This window comes from Varanus komodoensis, unplaced genomic scaffold (genome assembly GCF_004798865.1).
Source record: "Varanus komodoensis strain SLA01 unplaced genomic scaffold, ASM479886v1 scaffold18_3, whole genome shotgun sequence".
NCBI lineage: Eukaryota > Metazoa > Chordata > Lepidosauria > Squamata > Varanidae > Varanus > Varanus komodoensis.
In genome coordinates this window covers 14395036-14419854 of record NW_025335549.1, presented here as the reverse complement: position 1 = coordinate 14419854, position 24819 = coordinate 14395036, and the positions used below count along the sequence as shown (strand labels likewise).

Below are 24819 nucleotides of genomic sequence, written 5' to 3'. Positions count from 1 at the left end.
GAAGAGCCCTTCTGGGCTTCAGCCTCCAACTTCCAGAATACCAACCCAGCCAGTACTGATGGTTTTGGCTGTCCCTCTAGACCGGCAGCTCAAGGGACTTTGGTGCAGGTGGGTGGTATTGAGCAGGTCAAACGGAACATGTCCCAAAGCAATATGTGATATGCCAAATGGAAGCACACGGGCTAGCGAGCCAGTAAAGGACAATACGTGTTGTGTGGCTGACTGCCACTCGAAATCCATTAGGAGGCACTCTTGGCTTTGCCCTTCAGGCCTTTGGAGGGGGACCTGCCACCCAGGGCCAGCTGGAGTGGTCTCCCACGCCCTTCATCCTATTGCAGGGCTAGAACCTCAGGGAAGGGAGGAGAAAGGCGAGCAAGTGCAGCTTCTTTTGCCAGGAACTAAGCCTTAGGGATAGGCCTGTCAGCATTTTAGAACATTGGGGAAAAGACCCACCAGCTGGTAAAACACCAAATAATTCCTCTCCGAGAATGGCGAGGAGAGAATTAAATCGTGTGGAGAAGGCCTGAATCCTAAAGCATGGTGTTTTCTGGGAAAGCATCCTTTGGCCACTGAGAGCTGAACAGTGCTTGACTTCAGTTGCACAAGCATCTCTCAGCATTTGAAGAACTGATGCCGGCTTACGACTGACTGTCTCAGGTTGTGGCCAAAAAGCTCCATTATCTCGAAGGGCCTCAGTGCTGTGGTTTTGTATCATTAGCTTTATCACACAGCGGCAAGAAGAATTCGACGTTTTCATGCACTAATTGGTCTGGACTTACCGCCTGTCTTGCCTGGGAGAGTGAACGCTGTCGAGGTATTCGGGCTTTGTATGCATTCCCTTGGTATGAGAGTACTTATTTATTTATTTAAAACATTTCTATGCCGCCCCCATTGCAACAAAGCCTCGGGGCGGCTCACAAAAAATACACAAAAACATACATAAACAATAACAATATAACAATTTAAAAGAAAAAAAAATTAAAACCCCCCCGGTGCATTCTTGGCTAATTTTAAAATCCTAATAAATACAATAATTTAGCAATTAAAATAAGTTTAAATAAAAAGGTCTTAGCCTGGTGCCAAAAAACAAATAATGACTTGCATAACCCAGAGATGGTGGCAGTAGCAAACTGAATTTTTGAAGCGGGAGGCACCCATGTGCTCAACAGTACGATGCTGGACCTGCCTACTTAGAAGTTGATCTCCCTGAATTCCATGTCACTGGCCCCCAGAAAAGTGGCTATGGGACTGTGTGTGTATGAGGAAGAGAGAATATCACAGGTGCGGAAATGCCTTTAGGTTGGGGGCCAAGTTTGGAGATGAGCGGCATTTCATTGGAGGGAGGGGTCACAGGCAAAAGGGTGGGGCTGAAAATACAAGTGTATTGTAGCTTGAAGCTCATACTGTCAGCAAGAAACAGAGACATTGGCTGGGCGAGGCATTTCAACATTCCGGAATGGGGGAGAGCTTCCAAAAACTGGGGGTCGAACCCAGGGGAGGAGGCATGGCCATCTAGGCAAACTTGGAGGGCTGGACTGGGGCTCAGGCCTGACATTCTCCACTTCTGGTGTGCATATGTGTGTAGATACTCATGCAATTGGATCCAGATTGACTTCTCCTTTGAAGTATTGCAAGGTACCACCAGCTTGCAATCAGAAGGATGCAAGCTGGTGGTACCTTACGGTAATGGTTAACTTCATGTCCATCGATCGCAGTCCTCCGGCCATTTCTTCTTCCAGGGAAAGCATTCCATTCCTCCTGCCATCTGATGTTCCGGAGGGGCTTGTTTCCGCACAAATTTGCATCCCATGGCTGCTGAACCATCTGTCTTCACTGGGCTGTTTTCGGGTGCGCCCTCCCCACAGGCAGTTTTTATTTTGCAATTCTGGACACCCTTGAGGTTCTGTGAATCACTGGTACAAGTCCCTCTTGTGAGTGTGTAGCACCCTTTCACTACAGAGACAACAGCCAGTGTATGTGGACTCTGGAATAGAAGAAATGATACAGTCAGAAGAGACTGCTGTCCCCCATTCTGTTGATTTTGGACTAAGTGTTTCCTGTTGAATGCAGCCCTTCCATGTTTACAGGATGGACGGGAAAAAAGTTCTTCACTGGCAGAAGCTGTCGTTACCACTGGGGGTTACTCGATTGTGCAGGAGGACCTATTAATTTCTGCTTGCTTTCCTCCCTTGAATCTCAGCTTACAAAGAAAGGATGTTGTTAAAATTATCCTTCTGGGACCCAGTGCATACCATGTCCAGCATTCATTCATCCCTTCCTTCCACTTCCATGCCCCCCACCTCAGTGTAAAGCTGATGTAAAGCTCAGTGTAAAGCATAAAGTCAGTTTATGTCAAAATAGAACATCCTAAAAGTGCAATAAAATAAAGACGCATAAGCTTTTGCTGTGAAGATCCATGTCAGAAACTGTGACCCTTCATGTTCTTGAGTTTAAAATATGAGGAGTGCAGCAGTCTAGTTAAATCTGTCATTTCATCTGTAGGATTAGGAAGGTTGAGGGTTGGAAGGAGTGATTTTGTGATTCCTGGGATAATGTCTCAGGGACCAGAGGTTGGCTTATAATCCCCTCCAAGGTCAGAGGTGGTGTTTTAACCAGAGGAAGGGAAGTTGGAGACTCATTCCCAGATCCCTCTTACTCATCCAGCAGCCCCTCTGGGTTGCAGAGTGACCTCAGGTCCTCAGAAAGGAAGGCGTTCTGGTAGTAGAGGAGGGAGAAGACTGGAGAGGCCAGGGTGTGGATAATCCTGGGCCTCCTCCAGCTGGCATTCCTTTTCTTCCTTCTCAAAGCACAGTCACAAAATGGACTGAAAAGTCCACCTCACAAAAACACAGGAGATCAGAAGGCAAAGATCACCTCTGGCATTCCTTTTGTACTTCCAGCTTCAGCCCAACAGGGCAGAGGAAACTTGGAAGCCCAAATGTTAGGACTGCGCCCTAGTCTGAGCCAGACCCAAGGTCTAGCACTGATCTTGAATCCCAAGGCTCAGTCCACAGATTTCTAGGGGTGGAACATGTAGTTGATTCTTTCTCAGCAGTGAGGAGGAGATTGGATGATTTTCTTCCACTTTTAAACTAACCATAGTTACTTGTGCTGTCTAGATTTGGGGAACACTGTGATGTGTTTAAACTGTAGTTATTCCAAACAAACCAAGATCCAACCATGATATCTATCTTTGTACATGAAACTAACCACTATTTCCCAAGTTCAGGTGTCAGAGGGAACTTTCCTTGGTTTAGAAGTAGAAGCAAAATTTTTCAAGGTTAAGTACAGCTAGATTACAACGCAAGCAAAATGATCTCCTATTATGTTTGAACCAGATGAATGTGCGTCTTTTCTCACCAGAGGAAATTTAAATCCAATGTTTCTGAGATTACCATTTCTCCCTGGCAAAAGAGAAGCTGTATATTTCACAACACATTCCTATGCATGTTTACCTACCAAGTAAGCTCAATAGAATTCACTTCTAAACAAACATTCATCCGATTGCAGCCTCAATCACTTTGGAAGCACCCCATGAGATACTTTGCAAACTCTTGTCTGCTGGCTTATCTTGTAATGAGGCTGGGAAAGAGAACAAAGCTATCCCAGTTCCATGTAATCCCTCCTGCCTTTCCTTCTCTTTTCTCTCCTTTTAGCCCACCTCGAAGATGCATTGTTTCTTTCCCTAGCATCATTGCTCACTTGCTTCTGCTAGGAAGTGAAATCCAGGTAGCTTTTTCAGCCCATGATGGGTTACCAACAGTGCTTTTCCACCTGGAAGTGAAGACTGGAAAAACGAGGAAGGCTGAGTTGCCTCTCCATTCCATGCTTCAGCAACGTTCTCTTTTTGTGTCAAAAATACAAGAACAGGGTTAGTCCCTCTGGCTGACTCAAAACCAACACGGGAAGTGTTTGCTCACACATTGCGATGGGGACAAAGGATGTGAGGTTGTTTGTTGCTAAGAGGTGGTGCACGGGCTTCACATTTTGAACAGAGTATGTCTGGAATGCTGCAGAATCCAACCGCTTCTCTGAAATAGGAGTATTTATCACTAGCTTTCTGTAATTACTGCTTGACCCAAGACCACCTCTGTGCACGTAGAGAATATTTCTGTTAATGGAGACTATAAGTAAGGCTGTCAGGTTAAAGAATCCTTTGCTGATTAATCATAGGAGTTTTAGTTGATTGGTTTTAAACCAGGCCTTTTAAGTGAGCCTGCAAAACATTTTTTACTACCCTGCTAGCCACCACAATCAAGCAGCAGGGGATACCATGATGGAAGGAATTCACCGTGGCCAGTGATAGTGGCAAATACTTCCATCTTCTGCATTGGTTGCACTTGGGAGTCCACTCTGCTAAGCTGCGTTCACAGATTATTCTTCCCAACCTAGTCATATATTCTCAGCAACGGCATGAGCAGTAGTTGAGTTCAGACTCATAATTTATTTATTTTATTCATTTGGAACACTTATATGCCACTCGATTCACAAAAGCCTCGGGGCGGCTTCCAATAATAATGGGGAGGGGAGGAATGATGTTTTGCAAATACCCTTGGCTGAACTTGGAATTTGCCTGCGTTGAAAAGCTTGTGTGGTGTGTTGCATCTGAGCTCACAATGCGTCCGAGATGCCTGAGTTCTAATATTCAGATATGGGATTGAACTAAATCCCTGGATGTGACCAGAAATGCCTTGCCTTGCCTTGCCTTGCCTTGCCTTGCCTTGCCTTGCCTTGCCTTGCCATGCCTTGATGGTTGCACTACAAGGTAGACCTTCCGTAGCCTCTTTCCATACTTCCTCTTTAAGGGATTGCACAGATTCATGGAGAAGAAATCCACAAATGGTACCAGGGTAGCTCCGTTGCCCTTTCAGTTTCAGAAGTAGTATAGTTCTGAATGTCAACCAATGAGGAGCACCTGCTTTTGGCCTTTCCAGTGGAGCATCTGGTCACCCCCTCTGGGAAACAGAGGACTAGCAGAGATGGGCCCTTGCTCTGGTTCCACAAGGCCCTTCTCGGGTTCTTACATGCCTTCAAGATCTGGACGAGGTCAGAGCAAGTTTGAGGAGCTGAACTACCCTTGTGCTGTTCTCCAGATCAGTAACGAAAGCACTTCTTGGAAGATGCTTCACATTCTTTCCTCTCTCTCCCTCTTTGAGTACTGACAATTGAAGAGCAAGCTTGGGCTCTTCAAAGGGTTTGGTTGCAGGTCGGCCTCTTCTGTGACTGAACGGTTGTGAAAGTGTTTATTCAGTCCCTCCTGCCCATGGGAGCAGGCGGCGTGGATCTCATGGCCGGGCTGTTGTGGCTTGTTTGGGTTTGGGGAGATAAGCTGCCCGTTATCGTCCGTATCGGGCTGCCTCATCCTGCGGAGAGAGCGCAGCCAAGAGCCAGATTGCTGATAGCGGCACACTAGCCGCGGGTGATCTTGTGCAGCCGCACTTCCTTCTGCCTCTCGTCAATGGGCAAATGAGCACGAAGCCCTGACAGGTAAAATCTTCGTCCAGACCTCAGATGCTGCTGTACAAAGAGGCCAGCTTAAGCCCTGGCCTAGTGAGGGATTGCCAGTTCTGCATGGTCATGAATTCCAGCCATACAGGGACAGGAAGCCCAGGGCATTGTGGGTAGTGGCTCAGGTCCACAGAGCTCTTCAAGTCTTTGTTGTATTGTATGGCGAGGGATTTTCAGGAACAATCAGGCCTGTCCATCAAAGATTAAACAGACTGGAAGTGCACTTTATACCAACAAATGAACGAACAGCCTTTTGGAGTGTTAATACAGCCACGCAGTAAAAGGTCCAAAGACTTAAACATACAATTTAAGTGATGACAAGCACCATTGGAATGAGCCATTTATTTTATAAGCCTCAGCCAATGGGAATTCCAGTGGTGGACTCAATTTCCATGCGGTCCTGCTTAGTATATCACATTTGAGATACTTTTCAAAGAAGCCCTTTTCTTGGAGTGTTTTGATTAAGGAGCTTGGTCCTCCCTAATGGTTTGTTCTCCATTTCTGATTTAATTGTTAGTCCCAGATCCCTTAAACTGTTGCCAGCAGCCTGGCACCAGCTCTGACACCAAGGGCTCTATACCATGAAAGCTTGTGCCACCATAAATATGTTTGAATCATAGAATCATAGAAGAGTAGAGTTGGAAGGGGTCATGAAGGCCTTTGAGTCCAGCCCATGCTGTTACAGGACACCAAGTTACACCATCTCCCTCTGATGGCTGTCCAGTTTCTTTCTGAATGTCTCCAGTGTGGGAGAGCCCACCACCCCCCTCTAGGCAGCTGGTCCCACTGTCTCATTGCTCTGACAGTGAGGAAGCTTTTCCTGATGTCCAGCCTGAATCTGGGTTGTCGCAACTTGAATTGATTATTTCGTGTCCTGCACTCTGCTATCAGCAAGAAGAGATCTTAACCTTCCTCTTTGTGACAGCCTTTGAGGTACTTCTAGAGGGATACCATGTCCCCCCTCAGCCTCTTTTCTCAAGGCTGAACATGCCCATTTCTTTCAGTCTCTCCTCATAGGACAGTGTTCCCTGGATCATTTTTGTTGCCCTCCACTGGACCCTTTCTAATTTACCTGCATCTTAAATCTTGGTGCCCAGAACCGGGCACAATATTCCAGGTGAGGTCTGACTAGTTTGAGAGCAGTCCTGGCTTCCACACGGTGTCTAAGAACTAACGAGATGATGCGGAATTTCCCTTTTGAGGCCATAGATAGCGATGCAATCTCAGAGGCAGAAATCCCAACATGAATGCGCACCTGCCATTTCCAGCTGCTGTGCAAAGATTGGGGCAGCTCCTCTCCCAAGGTTTCCATTGCAACCCTGGAGGATGACAGGGGGTAAGGGGAGGAGACCCCCCCCCCTTTGCCAAGTGGCGGAACTAGATGGGCTTAGAGGGCCATCTAGCTGAAAAGAAAGGAAATGAGGATGGAGAGGTGGCGAAAGCTCCCATTGCTCTTCAGAACTGGACCTCTCCATCAGTCACGCATGAATTCTATCATATTCTGCTCTGCATCTTCAGGGTACCAGGAGATGCATCACGGTGATTTTTACTTGAATGTTGTGACCAAAGGACGAGGACTTTTGCATGAGTTACACTGTGTGCTGCTTCCCGATGGTTCGCAGCATGTTATGCCGAGGGATGAGATGGTTTTTTAAATCCATTCTCTCTGTATTTCACAGACTTTGGGCATCTTTTTTTCTGACATTTATTTATTTATTTTTCTATATGTATCCTGCCTTTCTCCTACAAAGGGCTCAAGGCAGCTTACATCATCTCTCCTCCATCTTATCCCCACAACAACCCTGTGAGGTGGGTTGGGCTGAGAGTCTGTCACTGGCCCAAAGTTACCCAGTTGGCTCCATGGCCGAGCGGGGACTCGAACCCAGATCGCCTGAGTCCCAGTCCCATGCTCTGAACCACTGCACCACACTGGCTCTCTTTTCCCACTCTTTTTCTTGAGAGGAATTCAAAGCAGCTTACAATTTTCCTCCTCCTCCTGTCCATTTTATCTTCACAACAACCCTGTGAGGTAGGTTGGACTGAGAGTCTGTGACTGGCCCAAAGTCACCCAGTTGGCTCCATGGCCGAGTGGGGACTTGAACCCGGATCCTCTGAGTCCCAGTTCCATGCTCTTAACCACTTTATACATTTTTTAAACTAGAGTTTGGTTCGACTTGTGCCCATTCAGATTTGTGGTTGTGAACATTGTGCAAATGAACTCCAATGTGCAAGTACATATTAGCACTAATCTGTAGCTGCGCAAATGTGAACTAGCACAAATCCATTCTGAAGGTGGGAAGCTGGCCTGCCAGTCTGTGAAATCCTTCTGACTCACTGGAAGGTGAGATCAAGGCAACCTCACGGAGCATCTGGATGGTGGCAGGAGATGCTGACGCTCCGTACAGCCTTCCTGTGAACTGGTGCCCTGCAGGTGGCAGTTTCCCAAGTCCCTTCCCTCCCTGGGCTGGTTTCACCTACCGAGGTTGGCTAGTGAGTCTGCCTGGCTGGGAAGGAGGATAAAAACGCTTCCAGATCTGACTGAAGTTTCCTTGTGCAAATTCTCTGATCTGGTATCGAGACTCTTCCTGGCTCCCTGACAGGACAGCACTAGTCCAGGGTTCAGTTTCTTATTGTTCTCTGCTTTATCAGCCTTAAGGGCAAAGGTGAAGTTAATCCATGAACCAAGCGATACCCCGGATGGTTTCTTGCTTTCCTCATGGTTTAGCCTTTGACCTGCAGCCTTTCACCACCATCAGCCCCATTCACAGCCTTGCCGTTTGCACCACCAGGATTAACAAACCCATATTGTTCCACGAGGATTTCATATTAAAGGGAGGGAGCATCTCCCCGCAGTGGCATCTAGCAGGAAGGGATAGGAAAAAGAGAGCGCATGAAAAGCAGAGAAGTTATGAAAAGCAGGAGAACAACGAAGCTGTGATGGTGCTTTGCCAGGTACCATTTTTTTCTGTCAGCTTAGTCAGTACCCAAGCATTTTTAATTATGCTTTTGAAAACAGTTTCCAGCAAGCAATTTGGCCTGGGGAATGATAAAATGGCTTTGAATGACCTCTTACCAGAGCTGATGTATACCAGGCAGCGTTGGATCTGCTGTGCGGCAGATACCATAAAAGGCAGCGCTGCAAGGAGAGCTGGCACAGTTAGGCCAAACATCAGAGAAAGTGACCTGGCAGCACAAACTTCGTGGAGTAGCAGCTTTAAAAGGTGAGGCGGCCCCTCTGGAGAGGCGGCGAGAGCGCGGGCAGGAGGCCAGGTCTTCCCCATGTGAGCCTTTGCTTGGACCGAGGGGGCCTGCGGCCACAAGCCTTTACCCAGTGGGTCAGGACCTAAAACCCCCACATGGGCTGCCAGCCAGGCTAAGGGGTGGGGTGAAGTGGGGTGGGGGAGAGTCACTGCAAGGGCACCGCTGCCGTTTTCTTTGTGTGGCTCCGAAAAAGCTTTTGTTTGTGCTTTTTGGAAGCGTGGGAGAAGGAGATTGGGGAGGCGTTGAGAAAGAGGGAAGAAAGGGAGGGGGGAAAGCAAGAGATGTATAGGAACCTCAGTGGGGCCTCCTGTCAGCACGAAAGGTGGGGCTCAGGTCTGGCATTACCCCTTGGCACGGTGGAGCAACTGCTTCGGCACCGAGGGCTTGGGTGACACTATCAGGCTGATATCGATTCCATTGTCCCTTTGGTTGGCATTGTTGCTAGGGCCCAAAACTCAGAGGTGGGACCTCCACTTGCAAGAGGAAATGCATCCCCAAAAGTGGGCACTGGAGAGGACATCAGCTGGCCTAGCATACACCCGTGCTGTTTGTGCACAGGTCCTTAAATAGGAATAAATGGAAAAGAAATGTCTCTTCCTGTCGAGGGAAGGACCGTGACTGGTTGACCCCTGTGCCTCTGCTTAGTGCTGGAACTGTTGATGGGTACAGTCAAAGGCCTTGCTCTTCCTCCTTGAAGCTCTTCATCCTCCATCTTGACTTGGACCGGAAGGCCCTTCATTCAGGGGACAGATGCAGGAACTGGTCCTTGAAATAAGAGGGCTCCCTCTGGAAAGCTGGTCCCCAGGCAGCCACGCTCCCAAGTGAGTGTCTGTGGCTGCCCTTTTCATTTCCCCAGAATGATGCTGGTCCCCAGCTAATCATCCCCCTGAGAGGAAACGAACAAGGCTGGTGGGAGGGCCCGGTGTTGCATCGTTGGAAAAAAGAGGACACCACTTTGCATAAACTGGTGAATGCTAATTTGTACATATAGATGGAGGTTTAGATATAATTACTTTATACAAGGCACCCTGGGGAGGTGGGGGAAACTGTGTGTGGGTGGCCCATGTGCTTCACTCCACCGTTTCCTGCTTCTGGTTCTTTATATTTCAGCCAGACTTAGTTTAGACAGCCCTTCAAGAGCATAAAGTCGGTCCTATGCCCCCCTTTGGGAGTGCAAGGTAACCCAGAGTGGCTCTTGATGTGGAAGGGCTGCGAGCCGCATTCAGATGTGATACTCAGATGCCTGAGCTCTGGTCTTTTGCACCAGCCTCTCGGTCGGTATCTCAGGCCTGTAGTAAAAACAACCAAGCTGGTGCTGAAGCCTGAAGCCTGCCTTCCCTGCAGGGATTAGGGGAGTTTTAAAGGGGAGTGGGGTACAATATTGTGGGGATGCCTCAAAACTCGGAGGATTACTGGCATCCTGTGCAGGGCAGGGGCCGTGCAGAAGTGGTCCTTCCGCTTTGCAAAGCAAGGCTGATGCTTCGGAGCAGGAGAGAAGGAAGTGCCACCAGATTCTGTTTTAGTGAGATAAATGGATGAAGGGTAGATAGAGCAAGCTCTCCGATCCCAGTGGCCTCTGGAAGCCTTGGTCTGCAGTCCTCCTGATCAGTCCGGCTAGGGTTGATGGGAGATGAAGTCCAGGATTTCTGGAGAGCACAGAGCTGGAGCGTGGCCACGGTTCCAGCAGGCAGGTTTTCAGGTCAGAGGGAAAGGCTCGCCCGAGGAAGATCAAGCCAAAAATGCAACTACCCAGAAGTGTGAACGCGAGTTATGTTCGTATTGTGGAATTCATCCCCTTTTACAGGAGTTTCATCCCATCACACTTAGATCAGTCCTGTGTGTTTTGAAATCCATGCTAGCTGTCTATGCTTCTTAAAACAAGGGTGCATTCCCGGCATTCCCGGCATTCCTCTCATTCCAAGAGCTCCTTTCCCCTCTCCCCTAAGAAGAGGTACCAACCACCCGCTGGCCTCTGCTAATCTGGCCGTCCGTCCACGGAGCAGATCTCGTGTAATTGCAAGTTATCTGCATTCCAGCCGGGCCAGGGCTCCCCGCCCTCGCCTCTGATGTCGGCTGCCTGCTCCAGCTTGATCCTCGCGGGTGGCACGAGGACAGCAGGCTCAGGCAGCAGGGTCCCCCTCGGGGAGCAACCTCTCCCGGGGATGCCGCTCTCGCACTGCGCGGGAGGGGTGTGCCCGGGGTGACACGCGCCTGCTGATCTTGCCGCAACCCCTTGGCCAGGTGAATGGTGGCATCGCACTCGCCTACCCGTTTGCTCACAGGAGGAAAGCAGAGGCAGGGGCTGCCCTCTCGCCTGCTGAAAGAGAACGAGGAGCAGTTTGCAGATGTGGAATTCTGCACTGACCTCGGTGAAGTTAGGTGGGGAAGGCTGACCCAGGGATGTACCTCTCTCTAAGCATGCCCAGGGCCAAAGATTTGGTGGTGGGCTGCACTAGGGGAGGAAGGAGCTAATTCTCTTGCCGCGTGGTGCAATGCATGGATATCCCCATCTCTGGATGGGGGCTTAGCTTGTGGCAGGGAGGGGCAGCTTTTCCCTTGCTCTGAGGCAGCATTTACATTAACTTAACAGTTTGTTTTGTTTGAGCAGAGCCGACTTTGTTTTTTGCGAAATTGAAATAAATCTAGATGTTGTTTCTCTATCTGCATGTACAGAGATAAATCATCTGCAGATTTCGTAGTTTTATGTCTTGTGATGCTGGTTGCTGAAGTTTTCCAGTGCTCAGGAACACTCCATTGGGTGCATTTCCAAATTTGGCTCAGATGGAGAAAATGTCCCCCCCCCCACACCCCCGCTTGCTTCACTACACATACAAATCTCCCTCCCTCCACACACACACACACACACACACACACACACACACACACTGGCTGGAATCTAAAGTCAGCCTGCTTGGGCACTTCCCAAGGGCCCAGACCACAGGGGAGTGAGAAGCAGATGCCACTGAAGGGCATACAAGTCCATAGTAGAAGGGATGCATAGCAACAGTGGCAGAGGAAAAATGGACACGCAGCCTTGACTAAGCCCCCAAACCACAAACTGGCCCGCATGCAAGGAAGGAATATCCCCTCCAGTGCACATGCACTGTTAGGATGGAGCTTCCTGGAGAAATAAGCAGGTGCACTCAGGGAGCATGGCGCTGCTTGGCAAATCAGGAGCTGCTCCATGCTGCAGCCAAGGTGAGCTGGGTGAGACTCACTGAGGCCATTTGATCTCCTTGGGAGTGAATTTGCACAGTGTTTTCTGTATAGGAAAAGACACATCAAACCTGGGGTATTGATCAGCGATTGCTTCTGATAAGAGAAAAGTCGGAAGACGCTTTGGAAAAACACAGGAGGGTTACGAATGGGAGACAACCTTGTCTGAGCACCCCTTAAAGTTCTGTGCATTATAAAAAAGGAGGGGGATCCAGGCTGGAATGAAACCAGATTTATTCAGATATCCTCAACAGTTTTCAAGTTGCAACTCTTGTGTGTGCTTGAGTGGGGGATTCAAGTCCTGCGTCCCTTGTGGAGAACACACCTACCTCAAATCAGCTGCCTTCCTGTCCTCCTCACCTGGGCAGTTTCTAAGCCATTCCTGAATTTTCCGGAGAGGAAGAGTGTTAAGCTGCAACATGCTGGAATTTCTGCTTTTGGCCCTGCCTCTCAGCATTTTGGCCCTGCCTGTCAGCATTTGGTCCTCAAGCAGGAAAAGGCTCGGTGCTTGTGCCTCACACCCTGGCAAGTGGGTACCCAGTACATATCCAGGACGTTGCTCCCCAGACTGCAGATTTGGGTCTGAGACCAAGAGAGTAGCTTGCTCCAGGCCACCTAGTATGTTTGCGGTGGAGGTGAGATCCAATTCAAACCAGTGACTGCAAGATTTCTAGCTTGACCTCACACTATTACCCCATCTGGAAACACTTTAGACTTGGGTGGGGAAAATGTTCTGCCAATGGACCATTTATTGTGCTGTTGATATTCATTTATAGCAGTAATCTCGGAGATGATATATTAATCTTTGTTATTCTCACTCTGAATATCCAGTGATCACTTGGGAATATTAAAGCATCCAGTTATGAGTTGGACAAAAAGTATTGTAAACAAGAACAAAAATGCAACAAACAAACTGAAAAAGAATTAGGAGCTTTGTTTCTTGTGAACAAGCAGTTCTGACAGGCAAAAGGAATCAAATATAACAAAAGTAGGAAACAACAACACTACAACCCTCTTCCAAGTTGAGTTTCCATAATGTGCATTGACACTGGTTGAATAAAAAGTTGTGCTTCACTTATTGAAATGCAAACAAACAAAAACGGAATTGATACAAGAATGCTGTTCAGTACAATGCTAAAAAGAATAGGCAACATTAAACATTTGTGTAAAAGTGGACCCTTGCAGAACATGCAAATCCTTCTCTGGCCACATCAGGACATGCTGGGCACAAACCATTCAAAGCAATCAAAATCAGCTTTAATGAGAACCATTGTCGTTAGAACAGTCATGAGAGTTTAGGTTAAATGGGCCTTTGATATAGCCCAACGCTTTTGCCTTCGAATCCATGCATTTAGTTCCAGTGGAAAGGATTGCAGACCAAGCGTGGTACTTACATAATATCGGAGTGTTCAGTGGGCTGGAACATCAATGTAAAAAGCTGCTATTCACCAAGCGTAGTCTCTGATCCATTTGACTTGGGATGTCTCCCTGGCAGCAGTTTTCCAGCATTTTTCAGATTCTCCCAGGGTACCTGGTGATGCCAGGGTTTGAACCCGGGATTTTTGGCAGGCACAAATGCTCATCAGCCCTTAATTCTGCTCCTAAGCAGCATTTTTGCAGGCCCCGCGTCTGGGCATTCTGTATCTATTCCCACCAGTGTTCCTGGGCCATTCTAAAGGTGACAGGTCCCTGCCCACCAGGAGCTTCCACCCCCCCCCCTTTATTCTAGCAGTGTGGCCTGAAGTGTAGGGAGACCCACACTGTTCTCCACCCCCTATGCCACTACCGCACATTCGTCGTTACCCCTCCAGCTACTATTCCATGATTTTAAAGTGCTTCTGCAAGCCAGATAAATTCTGTGCGAGCAGGCAGAGCAAAATTCTTTCCCTGTTAGCTTCTGTGGAACAGGGAGAATGTTCTGCAGTTGAAAAGCAAAGAAAACCAGTCCTTCCACCTCCCGAACAGCTGCATGCTGCATGTATTTGCCACGGAGCCAGACATAACACCTGCGGTGTGCATTTCTATTTGCCGGCTCTTCCGAACGATGTTGAAACAGTGGGCTTTTCATTTTCCATCGCTTTGGAGAGGGTAGATCAGCCTTTCCCACCCTGGTGCTCATCAGAGGCGATCATCTACGCCTCCCATCATTCCCTGCAGCCGCGTGACATAACTGCATTGCAAGTGTTGGTGAAACCAGGTGGAATGCCTCATGCTCAAATCTAATATGCAACTACAGAGTCGTTACGGAAAGCTGTTCAGTAGCTAGATAAGGCTTCTTTATCCTTCTGGGTTCGCTTTCCATTGAGCAAGCAACCCTTTCCTCTCCTTTGGCCTGACTTTGGGGGGTTTCCCATTGCAAGAAAGGTAATTAATTGTGCAGAAAGCAAGGCTGCTTGCTTGGCTGAAAGGCAATTTTGTTGACAATGGTTTAGAGGCAACTGTTTCTCTAGTGTTTGGAAAATATTCTTGCCAGCCATCCTCACAGACTTCAAACGGATTGAAATGAAATTCATAAGAATTAGATTATCATGGTTTAACAACATTACCGGGGAGATTAAGCACCATTTTGCTGGGCTTCTGCAGGCAGCCCAGGGTGCTGCGCTAAATCCTGAAGTGCAATTAAGATGGCCTGTATAAAGTAATAAGATGATTGAGTCATCTTTCTTTTTTCCCAGGGTAGTGGGAGGATTAGAAAACAGAATCTTCATGCTTAATTCCCTCACCACGGAGCTCTGTTACTGTGCTGAACCACCAGTTACTGGTGATCAGATCTGGAAACAGATTACACCAGTACTGCGGTTAGTTTTAGACCCCGGACTTAATTCTCTTATGGGGTAGAGTGGGAGAGGTCAGACAGCCCTGACTCTGGCTTCTGCCATAAAAGGGATTAAAAACTAACACTAGCTGAGCATAAGCCGTTTTGCCTTCGAAACTCAGTTAAATCCTAGCACTGCCTTGACTGCCAGAATAGCACAGAATTTGCTTCTGGACTTATTTGCCCTCACCCTGCAGGACTTAAACTTTGGCTCTGGGGTTTAAGGTCTTGCTCCTCCACTGGATTGCATGCAGATCCACCTGGCCCATCAGGATTGCATTGTTATATGGTATTCAGAATCTTAGCACCAAAGGAAGCTCAGGGTCATGAATTCCAGTTTCCTGCCACTTAGGCAGTAACATCTGCTTATCACATTCATCTTACATAAGCTGACCAAAGTTTAAAATGAAATTACAAAGAGCTGAAAAGAAGCCTCAACCAACTGAACAATAGAAGACTTTCAGGGATTCCGGGGGAGATGGGCTCATCTTGGGATTTTTGTGAGTTATCCCCAAAACTGGATATCCATACATTCTGTTTTTGTGTCTTACCTTTGAATCTCCTGTTTTGCTGCACAGGGTCCTTCCCCTTATTGTCCAGTTCTACCCTGACCTTCTCACCCTCAGTATCTCTCTGTTGTCATATCCTACTATATCCCTTCCAATAATCGGGGATAATTAGGTAATTCTAGATGCTGAACCTAATGGGTGGAGGGGGCATCTTGCCAGGGTTCTTGCTGGGGTAGGGAAGCTCTTCAGCTCATGAGGTACCCCCAGACACCTTTCCAGGGACTCTCTAAGGAGCTGTGTCCCTTCTACTTTTTAAATTTACAAATTAATCCTGTTGGTGCTAGAAAGTGTGGCTCTCTTCCTTTTTGTCACAGCGTAGTCTTGCAGGGGTCTTGTGAGTCATCCAGTCCACCCGCTGCTCCGTGAAGAAAGTCCGCTGAGAACTTCACACAAACCCACAAATCACCTCCTGAGATGTCCAGGGCTGGAGTGTGCACCTAGCCCCTTAGGGCAGCCTTCCACAACTGGGTGTCCTCCAGATGGTTTGAACTTCACCTCCCATCAGCCCCAACCAACATGACCAATAAGAATTCTGGGAGTGGTCGGCCCAAACTTCTGGAAGGAAACAGGTGGCAGTGGGGGAAAGCTGCCCAGGTAGCTGGATCCATGATTGAACCTTCAAGGGGATTCTCCTACTATCTAACCAAAATCGGCTCTCCTGCACTTTTAGTGCATTCAATCCAGTCCTGAACTCCGCGGCAGCTGGGAACAAGTCCTTGCCCTCTTCTCTGTCACATTCGTCAGGATTCTCTCATGCCCCTTTGCCCTTCGGTCATTTTTTGAGCAGGCTGAACATGCGCCAGTCCTTGGACCTTTCTTGGTAGAACTTCTTTTCCACCCGTCTGTCCACCTTTGCTACCTTCCTTTGAACTATTCTATTTGCCTGCACAGAATGTGGTAGTTTCTCGTAGTGAATTTGAGGGCGATTTGGAGGGTGGCTTTGGCAACATTTTGAAAGATGATGTATTCTTCCTTCTTAGGGTCGGCCAGGACCAATTGGAAACCCAGGACAGATGGGTGCTCCAGGATTTACCGGACCTGAGGGCGTGAGAGGACAGAAGGGGGAGAAAGGGACTGCAGGAGTTCCAGGTGCAGCGGGACTGAAGGGCGATAAGGTAAGCCAAATACCAACCGATAGCCTCTCCCTATAACAGGATGGCGCGTGCCTGAAAGAATATATATTGTTATTTATATATATATTGGAGGACATTTTGTTGACGATGTCCTCCAGCCCACCAGGCCCGACTGTTCTACCTTATCTTGCTAATGATGTCTGTGGATAGCAAGGTACCTCAGCTGTGCTCCTCTTGTCCTTCTAGGGCCCAATAGGAGTTCCTGGATTCCAAGGAATATACGGCGTTCCTGTAAGTCCCCGAGTTGCAAATACTTATGCGTATGTGTGGAAATATTGCTGTACAGTAGTAGTTTTTTAATCGCAGAATAAGCACAGTTTGTTGGCATTCAACTCTACCTCTTCCCTTCAGGATGGTGTTCGGTATTCCCAACGGCCCAAGGAGTACCCAAATAAATAATTCTGGCCTAGGTATCCAAATGGTCCGCAGTGCTCTTTGACTGGTTCAGATAGGAGAAGGGCCATAGCTGAGGGAGGTTTCACACCTGATCCTAGCATCTCCACCTAAGGCAGGTGTGTTGAACCTCAGTCCTGTGGCAGGATCCAGCCCTCCGGGCTTCTCCAGAGGGTCATGCGCTGTCCCGGTTAGACTGTCTCTGGTGTTCCTGCCCCCAAGCACCAAGAGCTAACCCCAGAAGTTTTACTGAAAGGGAGGGACAAAGGGGAAGCTTTCCCCTTCGACTTTGTACATAGGCAGATGCTTCTCCCTCAACTTTAGTAGAAGGTTTTAGAGCTCATACTTTTCTGTCATCTGTGATATTTTAGTAAAAGAACTGCACTGGAAAGGTTCATCTTGAGTTTGAGGAACAGAAGGAAAGGAGGGAAGGGACCCGCTCAGGACAACCTGATCCAAAGGGGTTGAGAAATCCAAAGCAGTTGGGCACCAAACTGAATCTTTGGGGCCATGGGTGGCCCTTTGCTGCTTCCTCCATGGCCCCTGAAGGTGGCAGAGCCTCGTCCGTTTGGTGTGGCACAGGTCCTGGAGTGGGACCAACCCCTGCCTTATTTTCCTACTGCTAGCAGCAACGATGAAGGAGCAATATCAGGAAAGATCTCTGGGGGATGGGAAGAGGTTAGGCCGCTGATGTTTATGTGCTGTGAACCACAGATGTGCTGGCTGAATGGCCCTTAACGATCCCTCACCCCGTTGCATCTGTTTAGTTTTTCCCATGGTGGTAAGTTCATGAGTTTGGAAACAGAGCACGGACAATTTATACCATTTCAGCTGAATATACAAGACTTGCTTAATAGAAACACTCCCGTCAGATCAGCTTCTATCGGTTCCATCATAAAAAAGAAGAAAGCCAACAAAAGCCTCCTGCTGTTTTAAAAGCAGAATCCGGCACTCACTAATATATGAAGCTGCTTATTAAACTGGGGTTGCATTCGCCCTTGGTTGCATCGATTTTCCTTCTGTCTTCTGTGTGTTGTGAGCATTCCCCGAGAAGTCATCAATGGAATCAGCTCAGAAGCAGGGCTCCCATTGACTTTAAAGGGTCTTGCTCCGGGGAACGTGTGCTTGGGATTGCAGCTTCAGTCTCTCCAAGTTGGCAAGCAGATCTTTCTGAAGTGCTGTGTTACAGACAGAAATCACTGCTCCAGGCGAAGCTCTCCTCAGTAGTGCAGGCATTTTGGCAGAAGTGGCAGAAAACCTCTAATAGAACCACTGCCTCTTATCTTTGATAAATGATGGAGGGCTAGGGAAGGGCTAATCTTGTCCCCATCTTCACGAAAGGGAAAAAAGATGGACTTGGGAACTACAGACCCATCAGACTGACATCAATCCCTGGGAAAATTCTGGAGCCAAGTATAAAGCAGTCAGTCTGCAGACACCTTGAAATCAGCACAATGATTATTGACTGCCAGGACGGACACGGCCAGTTGCAAAACATTCACTGCACAGAAGCAAACTGCAGAGGCTAAAAGAAAATTATCTTGCCCAACAACTTCAGTAGAGAAGGCAGTATTGGAAGCTCGCTCGCTCTCTCTCTCTCTCTCTCTCTCTCTCTCTCTCTCTCTCTCTCTCTCTCTCTGTGTGTGTGTGTGTGTGTGTGTGTGTCTTTTCAATCCAGTTAAAGAATATCTACATCTACATATTTCTTTTCAACCCAACTAAAGAATTAAAGAATGGAACTGGCTGGCTGTGCAGCATGCCACCCTCTTGAGTAAAAACAAGATTAGTTTTAAAATATCTTAATAATAAAAACAAGGAAAGACAGGGAGACTGGTTGGGAGGGAATGACATTTTTGAACTCCCGTCTTCGCCCCCACCGCCACCGCATAGAAGATCTGTCCATCAGAAAGATGCCGGCTATGCTTGTTTCCTGTGTGCAGGGGATTTTTTTAACGCTCCAGGTGGAATTCCCTTCTGAGGGAGAGTCCATTCAGCAACCTTCTGCTGAATGCAGGAATGTGTGAGCAAGAGTTAGGTGAGCGTAAGTCACGAACTCACCTGGGGCAACACCCAGGATCACTTGAGCCCAAAGCAAATGCTGAGTCTGGAAAGTGCATCTCAGGTTTAAGAAAGCTGTCTGGGGGATGTTTACACTCTGGTAATCATCTCATAAACATCCATAGTGTTGTCCAGTTGCTGGCACGGAGTAGGAGTTGCTGGCCCGTAGCTGTGAACACATGCAATTCCCATTTCCACCAAATCTTCTTCTCCCCAGGAGAGAGAGCCTTCTGGCTATACATCTAAATGTGTGTATGGAGAATTGCATCTGTTTGCTCTGAATCATCACGACCCAGTGCTTACATTTTATTACTGCTGGCATGACACTAGATACGGTACTGTAAAAACAAAGGCAAGCAAGTGAGCGCAGGGATTACATTTTTTGTTTGCAGTTCCCCTCTATAAAAGATTAACTTTGAAAAGAGAAGAAGCAGGTGAGGGTATATGCAAAGAGCTGGGGAAATATGCAGTTCCTCCTGATATTCCAGCCGTTAATCTGTCCTGGTGTTTTGGCCAGCTTGGCTCGAATGCCGCATAGATGGCAATAGGCTTCCTATACTAATATGTGAGATTAACTGGCAGTAGTGAATACCATGCATTCACTGCACATCTGGAACAACAGCATGCCTTCTGGAGGAAGTGTTCCCAACCGCTTGTGGGAGCTTAGGAATTCGGACATGTGAATGAATGTGCAGCCAAGCATCTGTGCAGTGACTCAGATGCAGAAACTGTTCACCGTGGAACATTGTGGGAAGAGAAATGGCAGCCCACGGCTCTCGCTGGAAGGTGCGGGAGGCCAGCTGAGGTGAGTCCTGCTTTCTGTGCAGGGCTGCCAGCTGGAGCCTTCCAGATGTTTTGGACTGCCGTTCTCTTAAGTCCACGGCAGCATAGACAACGATCCGGGACTGTGGGAGTTACAGGGCAAAACACCTGGAGGGAGAGGCTAGGCTGCTTCCGCCTGCAATATGTCAGGTGCACCTGCTCCAGAAACAGAGCCAGAGTGGCACACAGGTAGGAGGGTTGGACCGGGACTCGAGAGGTCCAGGTTCCTGTCCCCACTCGGCCAAAAAGTTAGTGGTGACTTTGGGTGAGTCACAGACACTCAGCCTCGCCTAGTTCACAGGAGGAGAAGATGGAGAGGAGAAGGATTGGGTAGGACTTCCTTACAGCCAAGAAGACCGTTCATTAGACAAACAAGCAAGGAAGCGGACAATCAATTTTTAAAAACTGTTGAATTTCCCAGAGCAAACCCTAGCTTGGCCCTGACACCCGTTCTCAAGTGAGCCATGAAGGGTATCAAAGAGGGACACGATCCGGCAGTGGCATTCCTCTGCCCGCCCCCTCCCCAGACATTCAGGGTCTTGTGGTTTTACTGGCTAATTTATTCCAGAGGTGTTGAATCTCTTCCAGCCTGTGGACGAAATTCCATTCTGGAGAACTTTGGGGGCATAGAAAGGGGGGGCTGCCTTCCAGGAATGGGTGGAGCCAAAGACCCAAAGGGGTGGAGCAAAGGCAAAAAGTGGGAGCATCCAAAGCCCCAAAATCTTAGCCTTAAACTCTGACTGCCAGTAATTAAACCTTAGGAAAGACACCTCGGGTTTTTCGAGTGGGTGGGGGGAAATAGCACAAAATCCAGGGAGCCACTGAAGCATGACTGGTTGGGAAATGGGGAGAGGGTACCTGGGGGACTCTGGTAGGGCCAGATTTGGGTCCCATGCCTCAGATTCAGCATCCCTGTCTTATGGGGTTAGGACCGTCTTCCTTGGGGACGGCAGCCCCTCAAAAAGTCATTGTGTACTGGGGGCAATTCCCCACTTGGGAATTTCTGCTCCTTGCTTTGTTCCCGAGGGTTTGGCATGGCTTTTTGTGTGATGGTGAATGAACACAACCTTCCTTCATGTCTTCCAAAATTGAAATGTTCCGCTGAGCCCAAGTGGTGGTCGATATTGCCTCCTTGGAGAGGACAGTATTAGCTCTCCCTCTTCTGGCTATTTCTGCTGCCATCTACTGTCAAAAGCCTCTTTTCAGAGTAAGCTCTTCAACGCCATTTCCACTTCTAAAATAAAACACTAGACTCATCTTCTATGCATTTTATGCAGAAGTGTATCCACGGAATTCATGGGATGAGATTTACACGCATTCTGCCTTAAAGACGCTCACCCAAAGATCCAACAATTACAATGTGCATGTGTGATATTAGAGTGAAAAGTACTAAAGTCCACATTCCTGAAGAGGTGAGTGGATGATTTTAAAGAAATAACACATTAAGTATCCGAGGATTTAAAATGCAGTGCCTTTCCTATCAGCCTCACGCATGTGCGTTGTCATTGTTGGATCCTCTTGCAGGTTAGAGGGGGTAATTGCTCATAGCTTTTAGGCACCATTTCCTGAGTCTTCCTGAATTCCACGAATATGCAAATGTTTGCAATAAGACTTCTATATGCATATTAGAGTCCAGTGATCTACTTGCAGGAGTCATCTGCTCTTGAGCACTTGTAAGTTTTTATCTGCCACTCTTGTCCTTTTGTTCCATATAGAAATCCTCAGAGCTTGACGAGAATGTTTGAACCATAATCTTTGGTGATAATGCAAAGGGTGATGGTTTTCCCAGAGTCAGACCTCTCGGAGAGGCATAAAATAGAAGCAGCACAATAAAACCAGGAATAAAATGCATTAAAAAGGATGTTAATACAACACATTAGAGAGCAAAATCCTGGAACCAACCTGTTTAAGAGTGCGAGTCTGAGTGCATTTCTAAGCTTTCTGCATCAATTTTTGGTATCTCTGCTTACATATTTGTATTTATTAGGAACATTTGCAACCTGTTGTGTCACTAAAATTCCCCTGGGGTAGCCTCTTTCTGGGTATTGTGGCTCCAAGAAATGCTGGTTGCAGCCCCATGGGCTCCACTCACTCAGCAGAGGTCTCTGTATCCAGTTCCTTCATCTAAATACAACACAGGACACCTGGCTTTTTGAAATAACCTGTTGACCTCAAATGCTGACTTTAATGGGTGCTTTTCTCTTCTTCCATTGCACAGGGTCACCCTGGCCAACCGGGACCAAGGGGCCTTCCTGGCCTGGATGGTTGTAACGGCACGACTGGGAGCCCCGGCATCCCAGGATTGGATGGACGTCCTGGCGGGCCAGGCTTACCGGTATTTCTTGAGACGGGCAATTCTGCCAGCTGAAAATGGAAGGGGTGGGCAAAGAGATCTCAGCCTGGAATGCTGGCAAGCAACTGGCAGTCAGAACAGGCAGTGCCAGGTTACTTGGAAAAATATTGTGGAATTAGGCAGCTTTCCAGGAGCAGGGTGGCCAAGAAAGAGTGAGGGGGTCCAGTTCTTTCCCTTTCTAGTGATCCAGCAGAACCTCTCCACATAAATCCCAGAAAACTGGGTGGGAAGTGCATTTGTGGCTCTCCACATCAACAGTTTGCAAACCCACACAACCTGAACTCGCCGAATTCCACCTCAAAGCTTGTTCTAACTCGTATCAGATGGCAAGTTACGTTTTTTTCTTTTGCATAAAAATCGAAGGGTATTTTTGTAGGTCTACGCATCAGTTTTAACCCATCTTTGAAATAAAGGCCTTCTCCTCCCCTCGTGCATTTTTCCATGTGCCTTATTCAAATGTACACATGCAGTCAAACCCATTTTTGGTGGTTTGCCAGTTATGCCGCAACCTCGAACATGTACTGACTTTGACCACAGGTCATGTCTAGTCTATGTTTGATCCCGGAGTTGCAAACTGGGTAAATGCCAATCAAACTGAAACAAATACATTCGTGTTCCAGAATTTGTTGGCCTCGAACTTCCAAGCATCTGAAGAGCCGCAAGTTGTCCACCTCTGAGTTAAGCTCTCAGGTAGCAGGTGATGCGTCAGACTTTGGCCCAGCTAGTTGCTCCTCAAACTCAGCAGTGTAATGGCTAAGTTTACCAAAAGCAAGCTTTGTATTTCTGCATGTTCTTATACCAGCACCTTCATTCTGCAGTCGCAAGATTCCCTCACCTGCATGCTGCCAGGTGGTGCTTCCAGACAGGAGGCCATGTGTGACAATTCCATTTCTGCTCCTCCTCCTCCTCTTCTTCCTAAATGCATTTTGCATTGGTAAGAAAATGGTGGAAGAAGCAGTGGGAAAGCATGGGAGGCTTGGACCTTCTGGACTCTCTGAATGTAGCTGGGCAGTTGCCTCAGCTGCAAACACCCACAGCGAGAACAATGTGGGACTCGTTCCAGGGCAGCTTGCAAAACTATTCCAGCCACGTGGTGAGCAGGACCAAGGGTTTGCGTTCTCTCTGGCCCACAAAATCGCCGCCACAGCTGAAATGGCTGCTGAGCTTGTCGTGGTGATTTTGCCAGGATCCCAGGTACAGAGAGGCAGCGATCCTGATTGCAAGAAGGGGCAGCAGCTGCGGATTTGCACAAATGGTCACTGGAGGGGGGGGGGGCTTAACCAAGTGATGCCCACCCTGCATTCTGCATTTGCCACTCAAAATGGGATCCCATGGAGGGCAGTGGTAACGTGAGGGGACAAAGTACGGCAAAGTACCTTTTCCAAGCTGGTTCTCTCTGGGTGTTTTGGATTTACCTCGCAACAGCCCTAATAAACCTCACAAACCATGAGAGTTGTAGCCCAGAACAACTGGGAGGCCCCAACTTGGGCAGGATAGGTAGAATATTTGGGGATTCCTAAATGACAGAAAGCTTCTATTTATATCCGCTTGGTTTTTGACACTGACTTCAGAACTGTTAAATTGGTCCTTGGTTCAGAATGCATGTGTGTCTCCCCCACCCTGTTTTTATTCTTTTTACGAGAAACAAGCATGCTAAGGAATGAATTTTGCTTTTGTTTTTACATTTTGCATGTAGGGTCGTCCGGGCGCCAAAGGTGCCAAGGGAGAGCCTGTTTATGCCCAGGGATCTTTAAAAGGAATGACAGTAAGTCTTTTCAGAGAAAGAATGAAATACAGCAGAAGCCGTATCTATACAATGCAATAATGTGTTTTGTTTAATGGCAAGAAGCCATTAAATAAATATCATATTGCTGGCACTGTTGTTCATCTATTTACTTTCAGATAATAACATTCTGTTTGCTTGCAAATCTAATTTCTGCTTCATCAAAGGTGATTGTTTTTATTTTAGGGAGAAAGAGGCCTTCCAGGAATCGATGGTGCTCCTGTAAGTTTCTTTTCATGGCACTGGAGTTTCTTTTTAAAGTGTTTTTATTTATTTGGAACATTTATATGTGTTTAATCATTTTTGTCCAACTGTTAATGAATGAAAAAGGCCAGGCATGTGTGTACAGGTCACTCGCTTTCCCAAATTTAGGTTATTATTCCTTTGAAAATGTGCAAAGGTTTATTGACCTCCTGCACACCAAGGACTTGTATGGTGCAGGGCCAAATTCACACACACCCTGTTGTGCCACAGCTTCTGATTTTGTGAAGGCTGGTGACATGGTCTCTACGTGTGCCGGCGGTTAGCATGGCACCGTGAACACTCATAAAAGGGCTAGAAATGGATGAATTCATCAATTTCATTTCACCCACATTTGAATTCTTTCAACTCTCCAGTTCTTTCTTTCTCAAATATGTGACTTTTGATATATCCGTAAACAAAAATGAGCTGAAAATAAATTCTTACCCATCTGCACCAGGCTAATTCAGTACATACAATTGTTCAGTATGTACTGAATTCCTTTCATCTTTTGGTTAGCAAAATTCCAGCTTCCAATGCACTGGGAAACGATGGTTTGGACAAACCTCATCAGAAGTGCTGAAACTAGTGGACAAAGGGAAAAAGGGGTGAGGAGGTGCCACATGGGCACAGTGTTTCTGGTTTAATGCTCCATTATGCCAGATTCT

At 47.6% G+C, this 24819-nt stretch overlaps 1 protein-coding gene across 4 annotated transcripts in view; it reads left to right on the top strand.

Moving 5' to 3' along the window:
• The window catches only part of COL4A6 (collagen type IV alpha 6 chain), a 145398-nt gene that overhangs the window by 69622 nt on the left and 50957 nt on the right, over positions 1–24819 (top strand). For all 4 annotated transcript variants that reach the window (XM_044427517.1, XM_044427516.1, XM_044427515.1 and 1 more), the window contains exons 4-8: positions 16350–16484; positions 16689–16733; positions 21994–22110; positions 23825–23893; positions 24098–24133. In XM_044427517.1, coding sequence (XP_044283452.1) covers positions 16350–16484; positions 16689–16733; positions 21994–22110; positions 23825–23893; positions 24098–24133 — 402 coding nt within the window. The remainder of the gene's footprint in view (positions 1–16349; positions 16485–16688; positions 16734–21993; positions 22111–23824; positions 23894–24097; positions 24134–24819) is intronic.